We start from the raw sequence: 24,001 nt of genomic DNA on the forward strand, positions 1-24,001 counted from the left end.
AAGCTGATTTTCACACATTGTGATAGTTTTCTAGGGCAGCTGTAACTGGGGGGCTTAAACCACAGGCATTTATTATCTCCGAGTTCTGGAAGCTGCAATTCCAAGATCAAGGTTTTTGTCGGGTTTAATTTGTTCCGAGGGCTGTGAGGACCATTCCTCTCTCCTACTTTCTGCTAGCTTTAGGTGTCCTTTGCCTTGTATAATGCACTCGTGCTGTGTCTTCACATTAGCTTCCCTCTAGGCTTGTCTGTGTCCCAGTTTCCCTTTTAATAAGGACACTGGACCTACTGGATTAGGGGCCCATCCTACTCTAGGATGATGCCATCTTACCTAACTACATCTACAACAACCTTACTTCCAAATAGGGTCACATTCTGAGGTGCTGGGGATTAGGATTTCAACATATGACTTAGGAGGGTAGGACCCAATTCAACCGATAACACATCTAAAATTGTTGCAGACCAGGTCATCTCTGCTGATTTTTGTGGTGGTGGTAAAGGAGTGTGTGTGTGTGTGTGTGTGTGTGTGTGTGTGTGTGTGTGTGTTGTGTATTTTGGGGGATATTTAAAATTTGACTCATAGCAGACCTGAATGCAGTCAGCCCCCTCTCTATCGGAGGGTCTCTGCCCAGGGAAGGAAGGATCATTAAGATTTCAGCCGTGGGCAAGAGGGTGACCTCTGGTCTTTCAAATATTGTCTCCACCCAACAGAAGTCCCCCCAGCTGCTTACTTAGGTTCTTGCCCAGTGATAGCTACTCTGTAGACAGTGGTTCTCGGATGTGCTTGTGACTCAAGATTTGACCAAAAGCAGGCTTTTTACCACTGTGGGTAAAAGTCCCCTGGGGAGAAGCCAGTGAAGGTGCTTGACTGTCATCTTCTTTAATTGTATTCTCATTCTGTGTACCACTTAACAACTTATCCTAATTTTTAGATCTTTTATGCAATTACGATTTATTTTACATTTTTGTCTAAATCACCATTGTATAATTTGAACCTTTTATTGATTTTTATGACTGAGACCTAATTTTGTTGCATTGGGATGGAGAAGATGGCCTTTCTGCTATTGGCTTTTCCTTCTTCTATTAAGATTTGCTCCACAGCTCAGTGCATAATCAATGATTGTGGATGTTCTGTGTGGGCTTAAAAAGACTGTTCCCTCACTGTTGTGTGCAGGATTCTATAGATATGCAGTAGAGAATGTGCTAATTTTTATATATCTATATCAGTGGTAACTATTTCCTAATGACAAATGATGAGAAGCATCTTTTCACATTATTTGTCTTTCTTGATGAGGTATCTGCTCAGATCTTTTACCCATTTTTTAATTGGGTTATTTTCTTGTTGAGTTTTAAGAGTTCTTTGTATGTTTTGGATACAAGTCTTTTATCAGGTATGTAATTTGTAAATGTTTTTTCCCAGTCTGTAGCTTGTCTTTCCATTCTCTTAACAAGTGTCCTTCCCAGAGCAAGCGTCTTTAATTTTAATAAAGTCGAACTTATCATTTTTTTCTTCCATGAATTATGCTTTTTATATTGTATCTAAAAACTCTGCTCTAAACTCAAGGTCATGTAGATTTTCTCCTGTTTTCTTCTAGAAGTTTCATAGTTTTGCATTCTCTACGTCTATAATCCATTTAGACTTAATTTCTGTGTAAGATATATGTCTAGGTTCTTCTCCTCCTCCTCGTCCTCCTCGTCCTCCTCGTCCTCCTCGTCCTCCTCGTCCTCCTCGTCCTCCTCGTCCTCCTCCTCCTCCTCCTCCTCCTCCTCTTCTTCCTCCTCTTCCTCCTTCTTCCTTTATTTGCGTTTAAACTTCTAGCTGTCCCAGAACCATTTGTTGAAAAAAAAAATATCGTTTCTGCATTGTGCATTTGTCAAAAATGAATTGGCTACATTTGTGGGACACTATTATCTATCCTCTATTATTTACTGAGAAAAATGTAATTTCCCACTATTTTTGGATAAGTCTATATTTGCTTCTATACTGAGGATACTTATATACCAGGTGAATATAGGTTAAGATTTTTATATCTTCTGAATAACTGTTCCATTTGGTATTAGGGAAAAATCCTAATCTGTCATCATGCCTTTGCCTTAGAGTTGAACTCATCAGGTGCTATAATTGTGTAAGCCTTCATTTAGACAGTTTTGGCTTATCTGATTTATTTTTTCAGCTGGTCTACACCAGGTATTTATCTGAATATCTCCACCAGAGTGCTTACCTGGATGCTAACATTTGACATTTTTTATTGTATGTGTCTACCAGGCATCATCAGAGTTGGGTGCAGAAGTAATTCCTTGGGAGATTGTTTCTTATTCATCCTGAATTTCATTTCAGGTGTTGATGTTTTCATGACCATTTCTATGAAAAGGTGAGAACACAGGAATCTGGCGTAAAGAATGTTTTGCTCTCATCCTCACCTCCCCCAAAACTAGTGAGGTACTTATCATGCAGGAACTTATCTCAATCAGTTTTTTAATAACTTGGTACTGTTATGAATTTTCTACAGGTTCCATTTATTTCTTGTTCCTAGTAATTCTCTGAAGACTGTCATCTCTGCCCTGGCCAAGATGGCATCATCTTTCTTTTCTGATTTTGGCCTGATGTGGTATCTGGAGGAGCTCAAAAAAGGCGAGTTCAAAAAATTTAAGGAACTCCTCAGGCAAGAGCCTTTGCAACTTGGACTCACGCAGATCCCCTGGGCTGATGTGAAGAAGGCGACACGGGAAGACCTAGCAAACTTATTGATGAAGCATTATGATGAACAAGGAGCCTGGAACGTGACCTTCAACATCTTTCACAAGATCAATCGGAAGGATCTCTGTGAGAAGGCCAAGAAAGAGATTACAGGTGAGGGGGTCTGAGATTGGGGGATGGGGACAAGGCTTCTCAAAGTGAGTATCATGCCATAATTTTCATAAATGGTCTCTGCCTACAGCAGGCTCAGAATGTACTGTGGGACAATGCTGTCCTTGTAGACAGAAGACAGTGGTTATACGTGGTAAACATGAGTGGACACCATATCTTAACCTGTATTGCACCTCTATCTGGATTAATTTTGTCCTGGTATCCAAGGAACTATGGACTTGATACTTTAGCAAAATTAACAACACTTCTTGTACATGAGGCACTGAACGGAGGTGAACTGGTATACTGTGTATTTATTCAAAACAGCCATGAATGCCATGTTTAATATGATTTCCAAATCATTGTCAATGTATATATTTTAATATGTAACAAGCAAAAGTTCATGTCAGAGAAATTATGATCTATAAGCAATAGAGTCTTAAGGGCCAATTTTTTTGTTTGTTTTTTTGAGGAAACACTGTCTTTTGTTCAGAACTTTAAGAGCTGAGCATTTTAAAACATGATATCTGAGTTGCCACTACAACCATCTGAATTTGTACATATCATTTTTCATGTACAATGTAAGTTCTTGGCAGCTTCATTATGTTTTTACAGTAGCCCTGTTGGAGCATTTAAATATTGGAATGCATACCACTTTACTATAATTGCAGTTAAGATATTATGTTTCTATTTAAGTATAGTTGATATTCAATACTATATTAGTTTCAGGTGAATAATATAATGACTCAACATTAATACACCTTACAATGTGGTCACCTCACTAAGTCTGGTAACCATCTGTCTGCAAGCAAAGTTAGCTCACTATTATTGACCGTATTCCCCTTTATCTTTTCCACCCATCCCCCACCCACATCCTCTCTGGCAACCATCAGTTTGTTCTCTGTATTATTAGTCTATTTTTGTCTTGTTTTGTTCATTAATTTTGTTTCTTTAGATTCCATGTATACGTTAGATCATATGGTATTTGTCTTTCTCTGTCTGATTTATTTTACTTAGCATAGTACCTTCTAGGTCCATTCATGATGTCACAATAGCAAGATTTCATTCTTTTTTATGGCCGAGTAATAGTCCATTGTGTGTGTGTGTGTGTGTGTGTGTGTGTGTGTCTTACCTCTTTTTTTTAAAATAAATTTTATTGGGGAATATTGGGTAACAGTGTGTTTCTCCAAGGCCCATCAGCTCCAAGTAGTTTTCCTTCAATATGATTGTGGAGGGCACAGCTCAGCTCCAAGTCCAGTTGCCGTATTCAATCTTTAGTTGCAGGGGGCGCAGTCCACCATCCCATATGGGAATTGAACTGGCAACCTTATTGTTGAGAGCTCGCGCTCTAACCAACTGAGCCATCCGGCTGCCCCTCTGGAAGCTCAGCAGCAGCTTGTTGTCTTCAATCTAGTTGTGGAGGGCACAGCTCACTGGCCCACATGGGAATCGAACCGGCAACCCTGTTGTTCAGAGCTTGCGCTCTAAGCAACTGAGCCATCTGGCTACCCTATCTTACCTCTTATTTATCCAATTGTCTATTGATGAACACTTAGGTTGCATGCATATCTTGGCTATTGTACATAATGCTGCATTGAACATGGGCATATGTTGACTTTTTTGGTATGGCATTTGTAGGAAAGTTATATGAGTCATGAATTTCATTTCAGATCATTAAAGCAGATGTGACAAAAGATCTCCTACTAAAAAAAGGCATTGAGTCTAATAAGACTGAAAACCACTTATTTAGATAATCTCTCGAGGGACAATGACTGTGATACAGATTTGGGCTAGACTCTAGGTGGCAATCCCACGCTCAGAGTTCCCAGCAAACCATTTTAGAAAGGTATGGCAAAATCTATGGATTTACTCCACATTTATTTCCACCTCTTTTTTGTATACTCCCTTGTAACAGAGAAGCTGTGGAGCGCTAAAATCTGCATTTCCCAGACTCCCTGGGTACAGGATTCTGTCTGTGATTTAGGTTTCACCAATCAGATGCATTCTTACAATTGCTGACTCAGAACTAAAGAGGGAATAGGGCACACACCTGGCAGATTCATCGTGGTTGTCTAGCCAGAAGCTTCCTGGACTGTGATGAAGGCAGCGTGACTCAGGGACAGCAAATTCTCCCCGAAACTTAGTTTACAGCCTCTTCCTCTAGACACTCAAGCGATTTCTGTACAACACCAATTCCTGATGATAAATCACTTTCTGGGGGTGGGAGACTGGGAGTGGGTACATCTAGTGATCAGAGGTCAAGGATGCAACTAAACATTAAACATCCTAGATGCTCAAGATGGCCCCTTGCCACAAAGAATTATCCAGCCCAAAATGTCAGTGGTCTGAAGTTGAGCAACGTTGTACTAGAAGCATATAGGGTAATACTCTACTATGGTATCCACTAGCCACATGTGGCTATCAACATTTAAACTATTTTAAATTAAATGAAAACTTTTAGTTCCTCAGTTGCACTAGCCACATTACGATTACTGAAGCTACGTGTAGCTGGTGGCCACCATATTGGGTAGCACCGTCTCTTCTTACAGAACGAAGTCCTGAAAATACATTTACCTCATTTTTCAGTAGGAGCCAAATGTATTAAAAATATACATTCATTATTATTCATTTTTCAACTTGTGATCACATCATTATTCAACTTGTGATCTAAAAACTGTCTAAAATAACTGTGTTTAATAGCCTAAATCACACATACTAAACTCAAGCTTTTGGTGGGGCTTTTGTTGTTGGTTAATGAAATTATAAATAGGTTTTCTGTTCTAACAATTTTCAAGCTTTCTTCTTCCATGATGTCCTCCTAAATATGGATTGTTTAACCTTTATTTTTTATTCTTGGAAGTATTTTAGGGGCATTTCTCCTCTGTGTGTTTCTCTTCACTTTCCTTTTCTATTACAATTTCTTTTTTCGTAGAATAAAGGTTGAACATCAGACCTCATGAGAAATGTGATCTTTCCTAGTCCACGTCAGCAAACATTATTGCTGGATATAGGGCATGTTGAAAGAATCATTCAAATATATTTTGTAGAATTGGCCTTCCAGTAGTACTTGGTTGGATATAGCAGATGGGGTCATAGGTTTTGAAGGTAGGTAATGATTGGGATCCTAATGAGCTTCACGTAGCCCTGATAAATCATCTCTCTCTTACACCTGTTTGTAAAAAGGGAAATTCCCTACCTATTGCATCATGGGCATTAAGAATGCTATATAAACACCACCTTCCTCAGAACCCATTAGAGAATTAGGTTCATAAGACATGACAGTGCTTACACATAGGTGGGGATGATTTAGCTGATAGCTCTCCTCATTCTCAACCATGGGCAATACCATCATCAATTTCCAAACTGAAGTGTAAACCTGGCAAATAGCTCATATTCTATACTCCGTCAACGTGTTATGCTCCCCCATGTTTATCTCCTGTAGCTGGTGATCATAACAACATCCCTACATTAGGCAGCTCAGTCTTACTTTCATTTACAACTGAGAAACCTGAGGTTCAGGGAGATTCTTTCCTTCCCCAGAGCATGTGGTTAGCCTGTGGGAGTAGATACAGGCTTCAACACAGGTCATTGAACTTGAAATTCAAGGTTCTTTTTCTACAAAAGTCTCTCAAATGTTCTAATATGCCAAGTTTCGTCACTGTTTTTCGCTTGCCAAAAGTAACTTACACGAAGAATATTCATTGAACGTGGTAAACTCAATGTAACAAAGGATGTTTCTAAAGTGAGCTGTAAGCAGGTTGGAAGAGGAATCTTCCCATGGTCACGTACGCCTTTGTCTCCTCTCACAGTAAGGTTGAGGTTGAATACTCATTTAATTCCCTTAGTGGGCAACCAAACATAACCAGAATCTCCAGAACAGGTGAGAAGACTAGAAAAGTCTTTCAAAACCCCTGAGTGGTGGGCAAAGCGCTTACCACAGTTAACACACTGGTGGGATCCTTATGAACATCAAGTGGCATTGTTAGCAGCTGGGAACTTCAGGAGACTGAAAGATTACGAGAATCCATTGTTCTCCATATGGGTTAATGCAGTGCTATGTTCTGATACACATAGCTGTCCATAGGTGCTAGATTATATCTGTCACCTCCATTCAATCAAACCCAAAGACCATTAATTATTTAGGGCTGTAGTGAAAATTTCCTTCCTACAGTAACCCCCAAGGTCTCTGGTCCATCAGCCACCATTTACGTACAGAAAACCAAGATCACACTAGTCACTTAATGATTTTACAAGGGAGTTTGGTGTTTCCAGAACTTTTGAAAGAACTGAAGGATCAGTGTCCAGGCTGGAGGTGTTTCCAGAAATGACTGAGAACTCTACTCCCCTGCTCTACTGCCAGGGGAGCTGCTCTGTTAGGAAGGTGAGCAATGGGAAGGCCACCCTGAGACGTAGGACTTTAAAAATACATCACTATTTTCATGATTAGCTATGGTTCAGAGATCAGGAAGCTGACAGGTGCAGCTGCTACTTGAAATTCATGACTACAGCAACTGGAGACTAGAATGGTATTATAGAAAAACCCAGTGTCTCCACATTCATGGTAACTGGCAGCAAAACTCTTCAAGCAACAGAAGATAGACCGTACTCCGCTCCACCTTCAGTCTCTTGAGAATGCATGTAAATTGCAGAAATTAACCTGTGCCTGGAATCTTAGCAGCAAAGCATTCTGGGAAGTGTAGTTGTCTTTGTTTGTGTGTTTGCTTTTAGCATTCTTCCCTAAAATGTACTCATCAGAATAAAGTCGGGACAAATACTAGGTGCCACTGTATAACCTCTTTTATATCTAGTTTCCTTCCTAGAGGTAACTGCCTGTGTCAGGTCCTTCAGATAAATTTCATACACAGAAAACCTCTATCTGCATCTAAATCTCTTATAGACATAAATGGGTACATACTATAGACATTGTCTTGGTTTTTTTCCACATGAAGATTATTCCTTACTTTTAATATCTGCATGATAGTCCATGGGTCCATAAATTATTTAACTGGTCTTCTATCGATGGTCATACGGTTCTCCAGTGTTTGCTCTAATAGCAGCAATGAACAGCTGTGTGTGTGTGTGTGTGTGTGTGTGTGTGTGTGTGTTTGTGTCTAAAGCAAGGTTTGGCTGACTTTTTTTTATAGAAGGCCATAGAATTTACAGTTTAAACTTTGTGGGCCATATCGTCTCCATCACAACTACTCGACTCTGCCATTGTAGGGGTACAGCAGCCGTAGACAACATGTAAGTGAAGACCATGACCATGTTCCAGTGAGATCTTATTTACAGAACAGACTGCTGACCGGCTTTGGCCAGTGGGCCACAGTTTGCTGATCCCTGAGAAGACACATTGAGAAGAAAAATTGCAGGGTCAAAATGTGTGTCTATATGAGTGTTTTAACTTGAGTATAATTTCTGTTGTTGTTGTTGTTGTTCTCTTGTGCTCCTGACTCAGGATACACAAAGACGTATCGAGCTCATGTAAAGGAGAAATTCAGCAAGATTTGGTTCAGAGAATCTGTTGCCAGGATTTATAATTACTTTGAGAAGGAACTCACCCAGAAAGAACGCAGCTACTTGGAATTTCTTTTTGTTCCCAAGAAAATCGGGAGACGGACAGTAGTTCTCAGAGGAATTCAAGGGATTGGGAAGACCACGACCCTGGTCAAGTTGATGTTGGCCTGGGCAGAGGGCACGCTCTACCGGGAGCAGTTCTCATATGTTTTCTACTTTTGCTGCCGGGAATTGAAGCAGTTGACAACGACCAGCTTGGCTGCATTGATTTGTAGAGGCTGGTCTGACTCCCTCACCCCGATAGCAGAGATCACATCCCAACCAGACAGACTCTTGTTCATCATCGATGGCTTTGAAGAACTGAACTACGCCTTGAACGAACCCGAGTCAGATCTGTGCAGCGACTGGATGGAGCAGCAGCCAGTCCAGGTGGTCTTGAGTAGCTTGCTGAGGAAGAAAATGCTCCCCGAGTCCTCGCTGCTCATCGCAGCTGTGCCCATGTACCCACGGGCAATTGAGCAGAGGCTGGAGCACCCAGAAATCAAAACACTTGCAGGGTTTAGTGAGAGTGAAAAGAAGATGTACTTTTGCTGCATATTTCAAGACACGAGGAAAGCCATAGAAGCCTTTGGTTTCATGAGAGAGAACGAACAACTGTTTTGCATGTGCCAAATTCCCATCCTCTGCTGGGTCGTGTCTACCTGTCTGAAGCAGGAGATGGAAAAGGGGAGAGATCTGGCACTGATCTGCCAACGGACCACCTCTCTTTATACCTCTTTCATCTTGAACTTGTTCACACCCAAGGGGGCGAGTGGTCCAGATGAGCAAAGCCAAGGCCAACTGAAGGGCCTGTGTTCCCTGGCTGTGGAGGGCATGTGGACCGACACATTCGTATTTAGTGAAGAGGATCTCAGGAGAAATGGATTAGTTGCTTCTGACATCCCTATATTGCTGGATGTCCAGGCTCTTCAGAAGTGCAGGGAGACTGAGAACTCGTTCACCTTCATCCACGTGTCCATCCAGGAGTTCTGTGCTGCCATGTTCTACTTCATCAAGAGCCACACCAACCATCCCAATCCAGCTGTTGGATGTACCGAGGAACTGCTTTTTACCTATTTAAAGAAAGTAAAGGTCCATTGGATTTATTTGGGGTGTTTCATGTTTGGCCTTTTAAATGAAAAGGAGCAAAAGAAGCTGGAAGCATTTCGGGGCTCCCACCTGTGCCGGGAGGAGATACAGCAGAAATTTCAGCAGCACATACAGAGCATAGGTGAGAGTGAACACCTTTGGGGACAGATTTATTTCTTGGCATTATTTTACTGTCTGTTCGAGATGCAGAATGAAGCCTTTGTATGCTGGGCAGTGGACTTCTTCCAAGACGTTAACTTTTCTGTCACCAACAAGTCGGACTTGTTGGTTTCTGCCTACTGTTTAAAACTCTGTTCTGGCCTGAGGAAACTTTGGTTTTCCGTCCAAAATGACTTTAAAGAGGAGAATGCAGACACCTCCATGTGAGTCCATTCAATGACTTTCTTTCAACTCTTTTTGGTGTCTGTTCATATTCCCAAGTGGGTTTTGCTAATGGAGTTTTTAATATAAGATCGGTGTTAGGCTCTCACCTTTTCTGTCAAATAGACCTCAGCTCACATCCTGGCTGGACTCTGTGAAATATGTCACCTTGTCTGTGGGTTTTTCTTTCTTTTTTTTTTTTTTTTTTAAATTTTATTTTATTAAATTTATTGGGGTGACAATTGTTAGTAAAATTACATAGATTTCAGGTGTACAATTCTGTATTACATCATCTATAAATCCCATTGTGTGTTCATCACCCAGAGTCAGTTCTCCTTCCATCACCATATATTCGATCCCCCTTACCCTCATCACCCACCCCCCAACCCCCTTACCCTCTGGTAACCACTAAACTATTGTGTGTGTCTATGAGTTTCTGTTTCTCATTTGTTTGTCTTGTTCTTTTGCTGTTTTCTTTCTTTGGTGAAGTTGCTTCATTGTAAAAAGGGCAATAATGTTAACTGCTACATTGTGAGACCTTGTGAAGCTTGACTATGAGAATCCACGTGAAATGTGTTTCCCGCACTTCTCAAATATTGGGTGACATACATTTACAGTTAATATTTGTATCATTCCCATAGGAGCCCACTCAGACTTTTTCTGACTTCCCAGCTGAAAATTACCTTTTAAAATATATCCTAGGGAGTCAAGATGTCAGAATAGATAAAATATATCCTAGGGAGTCAAGATGTCCCAGTGGTCTTAAAAATTTTAACTCACTTTAATGCTCACAAAAACCATAGGAGAGAGCTTCTATTATTATCATGTTATAAGTGAGGAAACTGGGGCAAAGAGGTCATGCAAGCTGCACAAGTTAGGACGTGGTGAAAGCTTGGTATGAACCTTGGCGATCTTGCTCGGGACTGACCTAATGGCTATGCTGTGCGGCCCCACCGTTCACCATAAAACCACCCGGGTGTAAGAAAGTACCTCAGCTTTGGCACTATTGACATTTTGGGATGCATAATTCTTTGTTGTGGGTGTGGGGGCTGTCCTGAGCTTTGTAGTATGTTTAGCAGCTTCCCTGGTTTCTACCCACTAGATGCCAGAAGCACCCCTCTCCCAAGTTGTAGCAACAAATAATGTCCCCAGATATTGCCCAATGTCCCCTGGGCAAAGGGGACAACATTGCCATGGTTGAGAATCACAAATATAAGATGAACTTACCTGACTGATCTTGTCCTCCCTGACTAAGGGGGGTCTGCATCAGATGTCTTGTGTTCAGGAAGTAATTCATTATCCTTATATGTTATGAATAGCTTGGGTTGACTGTTTACCCATGGAAAGCATTTCCTGTCTCCTTCCTTATAGGTCAAGTTACCATTTAATCTGTTGGCATCACGTCTGCTCTGTGCTCACTACAAATGAGAACCTCACAGACCTTCAAGTGAGTGACAGTAGCCTCCATCGGTCAGCCTTTGTGACTCTGTGTAGTCAGCTGAAGCATCCCAGATGTCACCTTCAAAAGCTTCAGTAAGTTAGAGACCCATCTGGACTTGAGTCTGTTGTGGAGATAAATGAGCCTCACTTCTAACTTTTAGGTGAGGCCAATCTAGAGCAGAGTTTCACAGGCACATGTCTCTTGCTGTGTGTTCTTTTCCCATATTCACCACATTAAAGTGAGTTTCTCAAGGTCACAAAGCTACTATAGGGCAAAGCTGAGTTCTGAACTCAGTTGCTGAGCTTCAGCTAGTGGCTATTACACCTGCTCCTTCCTTAAATGCTTGAGGGGCATTATGTCAACCAATATTTGAAGGCCAATTGGGTGTCAGGCTTTGTACTAAGTCCCAAGGATTAAATGAGGCTTAGGGTTATGGTCCTCACATCAAGGGAAATATGGTCAACTGAGGTTTGGTTGATTTCTGTTTCCCCACCATAATAGGTATAGACACTTCTCAGTGGAAGGTGGCTAGGAAAGAAATGAGGGAGAAGCTGAGATTGTCTGGAAAGTCATCCTAGCCTAGGATTTTAAAATATCCTCTGACATGACCCGGAGCTGAAGGATTCCAGAGAGAGGGAGGGACATGCAAGAACAATATTAGCCTGAGAATTGGTGTGGCAGAGATATGTAGGTGCCCCCTCTACATTAACATGTGCTCCACGTGCCTTAGAGTGGCATTGTCTCCAGCCAAGGGCTCACATCCAAGGCTCCCTGGCATCTGAATATGGGTATGTGGCTCTTTCTTGGCAATAAAATGTGAGAAGGGTCACTGCGCCAAAGCCTTTAAGAAGAGACCGGACCTCTACATCACATGCATCTCCCATTTGCTAGTGGAATGACGAAGTCACAAGGCAGAGGAACCGGGTGTGTAATAACATGGTGCAGTGTTTCTCCCACTTTGATGCCATTAAAATGGAAATGGAATTTCATTAAAATGGGAGTAGGCCTGGGGGAGGGCATACGGGTCTGAATGTCTAACAAGTGATGCTGACGTGGCTTGTCCAGGACCCATGCTTGGAGAAGCAGAATGTAGAGCAGGGACTTCTTAATATTGCCTGCATGTTCAAATCATCCAAGGACCTTTAAAAAAAGTTCTTTATGCCCAGATCAAGTCCTCAAACCAATTTATCAGAATATCCCCATTTGATTTCAATTTCAGTCAAGGTAGAGAACTCCTGTCTTAAAGAAACCCCCTTACACACACCCAAACAGTAACACTTTCATTGAAACATGAGAAAAAAATACTATGTGTTAATTCACTTAAATTTGGAAGTTTGTAACACTGGGTAGTGTTAGTCTCAGCACTATTGACGTTATGGGCTGGATGACTTTTCATGGTGGGGTCTGTCCTGTGCATTGTAGGATGTTTATCAGCATCCCTGACCTCGGTCCACTAGATGCCAGCAGCACACACTCCCAGTGTGACAACCAAAAGTATCTCCAAACATTGGACAATTTTGCCCCCTTTGGGCCAGTAGGCTGATTGAGAACCACTGAGCTACATAACTGGGTCATAAGAGTTAAGTACAGTTGGGTGCTCAGGTCGTCTTCTCGGGTTTCAGTGAATGAAATCTATCCAAAACTTTCTTCATTTTTGCAGGATAAAAAATGTTTCCTTCTCTGGTGGCAGTTGGCTTTTCTTCGAGGTGCTCACTCATAGCCCAGATTTGAAACATCTGGACCTCAGTGGCACAAGGCTGTCCCTTAACGACGTGGTGTTGCTCTGTAATGCCTTGAACAACCCGACATGCAACATAGAAAAGTTACTGTAAGACTCCATGCTCACCAGGTTCACTGATTTGAGTCCAGAGAGGACCATGCATGTTTTTTATCTGTCCACTTTCACCTTCTTTTCTATTATTCATATGCAAAGTTAACCTCCTGTGAACTTGAGACTAGAATATGGGAGTTTAAGTTTCTAAATTGGTACAGCCACTTTGGAAAACAGTTTGCCTTGTATTCAGCTTTCATAGGTTCTGGCATTTGGAATAACCTAGAAATTCCACTTTGAGGTGTATGTTCAACAGAGCTGCATGCATAGGTTTGCTGAAATATAAATACAAAAATACTCATGGGAAATATTCATAATGCTTGAAAAATGGAAATACCTACTAACAGTAAGTTAGATAAGAGACCTGTGGTTAGAGTCTCATTTCCTGAAAGTGAATGATCTACAATTATAGGCAACAATTTGGATGAATCTCACAGACCTAGCTGATGCAAAAGAATCAAACTTAAGAGTACACATATCTTATGATTTTATTTATAAAAAATTCAGAGATGAGCAAGAATGTGGTGTTAGAGGTGAGGGTAGTGACTGTGATGGACATGATCTGTTTTTGGACCTGGATACTGGTAACACAAGTGTGTCTAATTCGTGACAATTCAAGGTGACCAAGTACAAAAACTCAAGTGGGACAGAGGAGTTGAGGGGAAAGAATTTGGGGAACAGCAAACATGAATGAATACCTTGAATAATAACACCTGACACAGGTCAAGCAACTGAAATTGGCCAGTGTGGCTGAGACACAAGGATTTAGGGAAAGGCTGGAGGCTTGTAGCTCATGTGATGTATTTTGGGCTTTGCACCGGGGAAGTTTAAGCCATGTATGGACAATAACTTAGCCTGTTTGTGACCCAAGTCTAAGTGTGATGGGGACCAGCGAGGTTCTCAGCAAACATGTGCTTCCTGACTTAAAGGATTAGCAAGAGGAATGAGTCAGGGACATAAACCCAATGGAATGTGACATTTTCTCTTTTCCTACAGGCTGGCAAATTGTGGTCTCTCAGCTGATGATTGTGAAGGCTTCACCTGGGTCCTACACAGCAGCACGAAGTTGAAGCTTCTTAATGTCTCATACAACTACTTGGATAAAGGGCTGCCTCTGTTGTGTGAAGCCTTGTGTCACCCAGCCTGTGCTCTGGAGGTCTTGGTGTAAGTGAATATTGGCAGGCTCCACTACAGAGAACCACGGAGGCTGTTAGTTTGACCTTTGGCCTGCTGGCTAAAATCTCTATTGATGGAGAGTGTGGGGACAGAGCCAGGAGTACAGTTTCCAGGCTCTCTGCCTCATGTGGAAAGGTGCTCGGGTAGTAAATGACCATCAGCTGTGATTGGATGGTCGCCGGCTGTGACTGGTTGGCCATCAGCTGTAACCAGTTGTCCAATTGGCCACTGATATGACTGCTGTGAAGGCGTTGGTTGGCAGGCAGAAAAGTGGCCGGCGGGTTGCGGATCGTGTGGATCCTACTTCATGTGTCTCGCTTGGCCGCCAGCGAGAATATAGTGGTCTGACTCCCCTACCTATGGCTCCGTGGGTGTTCCTTTTTGGCCTCACCATGTCCTGTGTTCTTGTGTGGGGGGCGGGAGCTGAGACCCCACATGACACCCTGCATGACACGGCCGCATATCCATTGAGGTGGACATCACCAGCTTGCAACCTCTGCTTTGTTCTCTGCTGTACCTTACAATTCTTTCCAAAGTAAGTCATTTTCCTCTGCGAGTCATGGACTTACTATGATTTTTAAAATAACAGAATTGAAAAAGCTGAGGATTGTACACATAAGGTAGTCCCATACATGTCACCAATCCATGAGGGAGCAGTGTCTTGGCCAAGGACAGTATCAAATGTAGAATTAGAACCAAAATTTTCCAAGTTCTAGAGAATCAGTTGTGCCATATTCTTTCTTCTACGTTACTTTGTCAGTTGTTTGTTCTGATCGCTCCATCATGTAAGAAGGAACAAAAGGGGGTATTTTCAGATCAGACATGAGTTCATGGCCTCACTTGAGGATTTCGTGGGTATGAGGTTATAGGAACACTACCTGTAATGTGGAGTTACACAAAGCTCTCTGACATGTCCTTTCCCTCCTTTTCTCCTACATGTTTGTCCCCACAGGTTAGGTTGCTGCTATATCAGTGAACATTTCTGGGGAAACCTCTATGAAGTGCTTCTGTGTAATAAGAGCTTAATCCATCTAGACCTCAGTGCAAATGTCCTGAAATATGAAGATATTAAACTTCTCTGTGAGGCCTTGAAACAGCCAAGCTGCCACTTAAAGTCACTATGGTAAGTGTCTTTGAGGTTTGCTTGGAAGACCGTACCTCCTTCTCAGCGGCCTGCATTGCTGAGGAGGCCCCTGGAACTGAGGAAAGCCACAGCATCTGTGCCTCAGAAGGTGTAGAGATGTTCAGGTGAACAAACCTGTACCTTGAGTCTTGTGCCACAGATTTAATATGTTGTAAATGGTTCTTCAGCAGAAAGAGAGAGAGAGAGAAATAATTATGACTAGGTGGGGCTGAGGGACAGAGGGACAGTTCCATGGTAAGATGTTTGCCATGTGTTCTGCAAGATGTATAAGTTTCATCAGGGGGAAAAGTAGAGCCGAAATTCCAGGTAGAAGGATTAAACATGGGGATAGGAATAGGAGACCTGATAATACATGTGGGAATTAATATGGATAAAACCAGGGACACTGGAGGAAGGAATAAGTGCAGTAAGAGAGCTATGGAAAAGTAGATAATAGAGACCTAATTTAATGTTATAAAATTGAGAAATATTTGGGTAACTTTGTGGTGGAAGTGCTGTTGTGGTTTTGGAATTAACAACTGGGATAGCATTTTATTATTAAATATTTCTTTCCCTGAGAAATCAAGACACTTGTGGAATTAGGCAGAATTACTTTTACCTAATCTCTCAAGAAATCTGAGTTTACCATGTGAATGTTAACCTAAAAGGAAGTTTATGTGCATATATCTTTTTGAATTAGTGTTTTGTTTTCTTCAACTAAATACCCAGAAGTGGGAATTGCTAGGTCATTGGTAGTTCTATTTTTAATTCTCTGAGGCAACTCCATGCTGTTTTCCATAGTGGCTGCACCAATCTGCAATCCCACCAACAGTGCACGAGGAATCCCTTTTTCCCACATCCTCACCAGCACTTGTTGTTTGTTGCTTTATTGATGATAACCATTCTGACAGGTGTGAGGTGGTATCTCATTGGGGTTTTAATTTGCATTTCCTGGATGATTAGTGACATTGAGCATCTTTTCGTATGTCTATTATTGGCCATCTGTATGTCCTCTTTGGAGACATGTCTATTCAGATCCTCTGCCCATTTTTTGATCAGATTGTTTATTTAATTTTTTTGTTATTGAGTTGTATGATTTTCTTATATATTTTAGATAACCTCTTATGGGATATGTTATTTGTGAATATCTTCTCCCATTAAATAGGTTATCTTCTTATTTAGTTGATGGTTTCCTTCGCTGTGCAGAAGCTCTTTAGTTTGATGAAATCCCATTTGTTTATTTTTGCCTTTGTTTCCTTTGCTTGAGGGGACCTATCCAAAAAGATATTACTCACTAATGTCAGGTAGTTTACTACCTGTGTTTTCTTTTAGGAGTTTTATGGTTTCAGGCCTTACATTTAAGTCTTTGATACATTTTGAGTTTATTTTGGGGAATGGGTGAAAAGGGGCAGGTGAATATAGTCAATAATATTGTGATAAGTTTACACGGTGACAGATGATTAGAATTAGTGGGGTGATCACATTGTAAGATATAAAAATGTCAAATCACTATATTGTACACCTGACACTGATATATATGATATAATGTTGTATACCAACTAGACTTAAAAAAAAAGTTTATGTGGCCACATTAAACAGAAAAAAATAGAATTTCAGGCAAAGAGCATTGATACATATATTATTTGGATCATGCTCTTTTTAAAATTATCATTCTACTCGACTGAACTCTAATTCTTATGCGGTGAATGTAATTACTCCCCATACATTATCCATGAGTCAAAGAAATCATAATGGAAATCAGAAGATATACTGAAATGAAAAAGAACATATTTCATCACAAACTAAAGGGATAAAGCTGAAGCAGGTGTATATGTTAGAAAGACAGAGGCTGAACAGCAATGGCCTAAGTATCCATCTTAAGAAACTTCTTCAGTGGCAATATAAGCCCAGAGAAAGATGGAAGAAAATAAAAACAAGAGCAAAAATTAATGAAACAAGCAAGCCCACCATAGAAAGGATCAGAGGGCTGGAAGTTGGTTCTTGACAAAGACTAACCAGTAAGTGTCTTGTAGGTAAGGCTAATGCAAGCCACATATGTAATAGTAAACTTTCTAGCCACATTTTAAATGTAGCCACATTAAAAAAAAACCTGAAAATAAACAGGTGATATTAACTTTAAGAGTAAAATTTGCTTTTTTTTTTCAATTACAGTTGACATTCATTATTATGTTAGCTTCAGGTTCACAGCATAGTGGCTTGACATTTATATGCCTTACAAAGTGATCCCCAGATTAGACTAGCACCATCTGCATATCAAATCTCATCGCTTTATCATGTAATCAATATAAAAATTATTGATGAGACATTTTTGCACTCTTTAAAATCTGGTGTGAGGTATATGATAGCACATTTCTATTCAAATAAGCTTCATTTCAAGTCCCCAGTGGTCACATGTTGCTGGCAGCTACTGAATTGAACAGCACTGATCTCTATCAAGAATGGGAAAAGAAACATTATTACAGGTGCTACAGATATTAAAAAGAATATCATGAGCAACTTTATACAATAAATCTGAAAATTTAGATTTTTTTCCCCAAAACTCACTAAGCTTCCAGAATAATATGTCTTACCAAACTTAAGAAAGAAAAATGAATAGCTCTAAACCATTAAGGAAATTAAGTCAGTCAAATCTTTCCATAAAAAAAATCCAGGCATGGAAGTCTTCATTAAGAACTGCTACCAGATATTGAAGGGAGAAGTAATTCTAGTCTTAAACAAATTCTTCCAAGATTAGAAAGTGAAGAAACATTTCCCACCATCTTTTGAGGCTAGCATACTCTTGACAACAGAAACCAATAAGAAAAAGGAAAAGTATAGGCCAATATCATTCATGCAGTGCAAAAGTACTAAATAATATATTACCAAACAGAATCCTGAAATGTATTAAAAGAATAAATATAATGACCAAGTTGAATTTATCTTAAGAATGTAAAGTTGCTTTAGCATTAAAAAATTCAGTCAGTGTAGCTCACCGTATTAACTGATTAAAAATAAAAATCACTATCATCTAAAACACAGAAAAGGCTTTGAATTAAAACACAATAACCATTTATTATAACTGTTGGAATTAATAATTGGGAACTTCCTTGAACCAACAAAGTATATGTTAGAAAAATCTAAAGCAAATATTTGTTTAATGATGAAAGCATAAAAGCTTTCTCTTTTATATCAAGAAAAAGCTAAGAATGCTGGTTATAATCACTTCTAATGTATATTGTCCTGTAAATAAGACAAGACAGATAAAATATAGAACCTGTAATCCTTAAAAATAAAATATTAGAAAAGAAGAAACACCTAATTCTCTGCAGATGATATAATAGTGTACATACAAAATTTTTTAAATCTGTAGCTAAATTATCAAAATTAATGAGTCCAACAAGCTTCCTTTAAACAAACAGTGTACAAAGAACATTTCCTATAGACCAACAAGAAGCAATAAACTAATAGGATTAAACAAAAGTACCATTTACAGCAGTATCAAAAAGTAATTGCCAAAATAGAAAGATTTTAAAAAGGAATTAATAAAGCTAACACAATGCCTGTGAGACACTGGTAGTGAATATCACCAAATGATAGTGCAATGTGGGAAAAGAGGAGAGATCCTTTTTAAAGTCAATTCTCTACAAACTGATTTTAGTTTTAATGAAATCCCAATCAAAATGTGATGGTTGGTTGTTGTTGTCTTGAACCTGAAACGTGGATTTTAAAATGTACATGGAATTTGCAAGGGCCAGGAATCCCTAAGAAACACCTGCAGAGTAATAGGTGGGAGGCCTTGCTCTAAAGATATGAAGATATTACGAAGTTTTAGGAGTTAAAAGCAATGTAGAACCCACAGGCATGAACACATAGATCTAAGACACAGAAGAGGGAGTCCACAAACAGATTGTCCACGTGTGTTCACACGGTGCCCTGTGCACAGTTGTATCTGAGGTGGTCAGGGATGCTGATTACCTGTCCATCCCTCTGGATGAGAAAAGAGTCGTGCTTTGGCACCTTTCTTTTCCTGACATCAGACAAAAACGTAGTCCCCCTGGTGAGTGGCCGCCTTACTGTTCCCTCGCAGCGTGACAAACTGCGTCATCACTGCCGATGGCTGTCGAGACCTCGCCTCCGTTCTCACTGAAAACCCAAACCTCAGAAGTCTGCAAGTTGGGTACAACGACATAGAAGACGTTGGCGTGAAGCTGTTGTGTGAAGCTCTAACACATCCCGACTGTCGCTTAGAGGATCTGGGGTGGGTATGCTCAATGTCATGGCTGTATCTCCATGGGTGGCCACAGATGGAGGATTGGTGGACAGTAAGAGAAAGAAAAGTGAAAACCCTGTCGGAGCATATACCAGTTAGCTGGCATGGTATGATTAAGTACTCCAAAACGTAGAGGCTTACATCGATGGGCCCTGACAATGGCAGGCTGGTTCCTCTGGTCTGGCCGGGCATAGCTAATCAGGAATCGGTGGTTGAGGCCTCTCTCCTTGGCATGTAGATGGCCATTTTCTCTCTGTGTCCTTACAGGGTCTCCTCTTTATTTGTGTCTGTTCTAATCTCCTCTTCTTAAAAGGACACCAGTCGTATTGGATTAGAGCCGAACCTAATAACCTCGTTTTAACTTAATTGCCTCTATAAAGACCCCATCTCCAAATGCAGTCACATTTTGAGGTGCTGAGGGTTAGGGCTTCAACTTATAAATTTTTGGAAGGACATAGTCAGCATCTCAGGGGTTCAAGACAGCAAGAAATGTGCAAGAACCCACATAACCTTGCCTCCACTGTGTTTTATTAGCCAAAGCAAGGCCAAGGCCAGCCCAGGTGCAGGGGGTGGCAAACAGACCTTAAGACGGAGTGTGATGAGCTGCAAAGTCACATTGCCACGGGCCTGTGTTCAGAGAGGAATAGATGATGTGGTCACTGGTACAGTCTGCCCCAGGGCAGTGATCAGATGTCATTAACACGGGACTGTGAGATGCTGTACTCCAAGGCTAGGGGCAGAGTGTTGGCCACACATCCTGCTCACATGCCATCCACATGCCCTCCCCCTCTTCCGCCCCAAGGACGGGCCCCTTCTCACCGAGTGTCTGTTGCAGGCTGGATGCATGCAAGTTAACTAGTGCCTGCTGCAAGGACCTCGCTTCAGCTCTCACCAGCAGTAAAACTCTGAGAAGACTCAACCTGACTGGAAACTCCTTGGACCACGGTGGGGTGCTGGTGTTGTGTGAGGCCCTGAGACACCCTGAGTGCAGGCTGCAGGTTCTCTGGTGAGCTGTGCCTGGGCTTGTGCTGGGGACAGTCCTGGGGCTAAGGAGGGAGGACTGGGACCTCCACTGTCGAATTTCACTGCATTTAGAATGCAAATGATGTTTTTCTCTATGTCTCTGAGACTGTTTCTATCAGTTTGTTCATTTATTCTGTTCTTTAGATTCCACATATAAGTGAGATCATACGGTATGTGTCTTTCTCCATCTGACTTATTTCACTTAGCATAACGTTCTCTAGGCCCATCCATATCATTGCAAATGGTAAGATTTCGTTCTTCTTTATGGCCGAGTAATACTCCATTGTATAAATGTACCACAGTTTCTTAATCCAGTCATCGAACAATGAGTGTTGCTATTTGGGAGAGGGGTGGGGATGAGGGAAAAGCTGAAGGGATTAGAAAGCACAAATTTGTAACCACAAGATTGCCACAGGGATACGAAAGACAGTTTGGGGAATATAATCAATAATGTTGTAAAGATTTTGTAGCGTGTCAGATAGGCACTTGTTTTATTAGGGAGACCACTTCAGGGACAGTGTAGATTTCTGATCACTGCGCTGTAACAGCTGAGGCTGAAGCTGAATAACAATGAATGTCAACTATAATTTAAAATATCTATGGTCACAGGATGTGGAGTGCAGCGTAGGGAATAGAGTCAATGGAACTGTAACAGCTATATATGATGTCAGACGGGTAGTAGATTGGGGGAGAGGGGTTATCACTTTGTGAGGGGTGTGGATATCTAACTATTATATTGTTTTGTATACCTGAAACTAATAAAAAAAATGCAAATGATGTTGCCAGTCTCATGGTTGTTACAGGAGTGAGAGACGGCTTACATCTCTTACTCAGCACAGTAACTGATGACTGATGAGTGCCCAGTGAATGGTGGCATTGGTACTATTATAATACAAATTATAATTATAACACAATTATAATTATAATACACAACAATTAATAAATAATACATAATATAAATATAATTATAATATAGTACATAAGTATGTATAAAGATAAATCATATTTAATATCTTTACATATTACATATTAAAATGTTAATATAAATTATATTTATAATTATAGACTTTTAATATAATATATATTTATTTAACAATATAAATATGATAGTTGTAATATATATTTAATAAAATAACATTTATCTAATAAAATAAAATATGCATAATTTGTGTTATAATTACATTTATAAGTAGAGACATGATTTAATATGTTATATAAGGATAGAAGAATTATAATACAAATTATACACATTATGTATAATACATGTAATCATGTAATGTTTAATTATACACATTACATAGTTTTAAATTCATAAATATAATATTGTATACTATGTTTATATAATTCTAATTATAATACAAATTACATTATTTTATCAGATAAATATTATTTTACTAGATAGCAATGTAATGAATTTTTAGTATCTCTCTTTCTTATTCATTTTCCCCTACACTTTTAGAACCTACATGAAATTTTGGAGTCATAGGTAATTATTAGACCATTCATTTCTGGAAAGGGAAATATAGGGTATTGGACTAAAACTGGAATACCTCCAACACTAAGAACATTACCTTCTTTTATGTCTTGTGAAGATATAGGTCCATGTCTTTAAAGTCCATCCTTGTCAATCTAGTTCTAGAAACTTCAGGTGTCTGCCATGATGTCACGCTTATTTTAAGGTGTGCTAAGATTCAGAGCACAGAGCATCAGAGGTGGTATGTGAGGTTGCGGGAAGACTTGGATGGTCCATTATTTTTTGAGTCCTGGAGGTCAGTGTTGGAACTCTAGGTCTTCTGTGTTTGGTCCTGTAGCCCTGGGGAAGGCACTCGTCCTCTCTGATTATCCATCTCCTACCTGCAAAATAGGGGACATTATTTGACATGGTAATTATGAAAATATAAATTGCATAATACGATAAAAGTGAAGGAACCAATAAGAAGGTTTGCACCGCCTCTGTATCCCCCCATTTATGGACAGGCTCCCAAACTGTGTGTTAAGATGTACAGTTGCAGGAAGAAGAAAGGTACTTCACTCCAACATGAAGCTACATAGGGATCATTGCAAATAGACAGATACCAACAGAGACAAGAGACGGTTACACCCACAGGAGAACCAGGACACAGTGATCCTGAGCCCTCCTGTTTAACTCAAAGCAACAGCAGCAGCCATGTGCCTGATGCGAGGGCAGGATCTCCAGGAGCAAACTCCTGTGATCTGTATCCTGACTCGACCACTTGATGGCAGGTGACCTTGGGCCTCTGTGTCTTCGTCACAAATCAGGTCAATAGTGGCCTCTCATAGGTTGTTGTAAAATTTTAATGAGATAATGCTTGTAAAACCCTTAGCAGAAGGCCAGGACCAGGCACTCAGAGAATGCAAACTATTACTGTTTTGTCTTTCTAAAAATAAAAATGACTTCATTCTTTCTCCCAAGCTTCCACTGAGTTCCTGTTCCAAATTCTAATGTTTAGGTAAAATCTGATGCTATCACACAGGACTTTTGGTCCATTGATGTGTTGGAGCCAGCTCCCAGCATGTGGGAGAACCCTGAGTGTGCGTCTCTTCCCAGTGCCGTGTTCAGTGATATCAAGTTGGCAGCTTGATATCAACTGTAGTTGGAGAATGTACAGCACAGAAACACCATACAGCACTACAAATCAGGGCTTGTGTGTGTGCGAGCCAGCCATCCAACATTTGTCAGCTCACTGCTGCCTGGTTGGTGTGTCTTTTCTCTTGGAGGCACCACCAGGTTCTCCTAGGCTTGCCCGGGGAAGAAGTGATGGAGGAAAATGACATACGGAGAAGAAGAAACAAAAAGGTATGAATTAAATAGAGCCCCTTTTATATTTTACCAGGCTGGAAAAAGCTGTCTTTGATGAGGAAACTCAGAGACTTCTAATGGCTGAGAAAGAGAGAAATCCCTCCTTGACGATCACAGATAACTAATGGGACAGACACAGGACCAGACGGGGAGAAATCTACTTGCAAGCAAGCTGGACCCATTCTGACTTGAGCACCAACAGAGGATAAGACCTGAACTTGATCCTGCTCTGGGCCCAAGAACTACAAATCACTGACCCTGGTGTTTTCTGGGACCCCATTCAGATGTGTTTTATATATTGTGCATTTATCTGGTTTTTGTTTGCTTTGTGGCTTTGGGCAAGCCATGGAGAGACCTTCAAGATAAACTTTCTATCCTGTCTTACAATGACATTTTAAACCCTCAATAAAGTTTTATATTTTAAAACATTTTGCAAAATCTTGAAC

The 24,001-nt window shown here is 40.5% G+C and overlaps 1 protein-coding gene across 1 annotated transcript; it reads left to right on the plus strand.

Annotated features, from left to right (window-relative positions):
* The first annotated feature begins 2,570 nt into the window (after positions 1-2,570).
* NLRP4 (NLR family pyrin domain containing 4) lies at positions 2,571-23,680 on the plus strand. The gene is made up of 9 exons (XM_019710893.2): positions 2,571-2,850; positions 8,303-9,872; positions 11,242-11,403; positions 12,972-13,139; positions 14,139-14,306; positions 15,271-15,441; positions 19,529-19,699; positions 20,547-20,717; positions 23,590-23,680. The coding sequence occupies exons 1-9, from the start codon at positions 2,571-2,573 to the stop codon at positions 23,678-23,680; spliced, it is 2,952 nt and encodes a 983-aa protein (XP_019566452.2).
* The last annotated feature ends 321 nt before the right edge of the window (positions 23,681-24,001 follow it).

This window comes from Rhinolophus sinicus, linkage group LG11 (genome assembly GCF_036562045.2).
Source record: "Rhinolophus sinicus isolate RSC01 linkage group LG11, ASM3656204v1, whole genome shotgun sequence".
NCBI lineage: Eukaryota > Metazoa > Chordata > Mammalia > Chiroptera > Rhinolophidae > Rhinolophus > Rhinolophus sinicus.

What these genes read in the sequence shown, in the direction of transcription:
- NLRP4 (XM_019710893.2), top strand. Translation starts at nt 2,571, where the DNA reads ATGGCATCATCTTTCTTTTCTGATTTTGGCCTGATGTGGTATCTGGAG. An exon ending in GGCCAAGAAAGAGATTACAG is followed by an intron (nt 2,851 to 8,302) that starts GTGAGGGGGTCT and finishes CTCCTGACTCAG; the next exon opens with GATACACAAAGACGTATCGA. An exon ending in TGCAGGCTGCAGGTTCTCTG is followed by an intron (nt 20,718 to 23,589) that starts GTGAGCTGTGCC and finishes ATATTTTACCAG; the next exon opens with GCTGGAAAAAGCTGTCTTTG.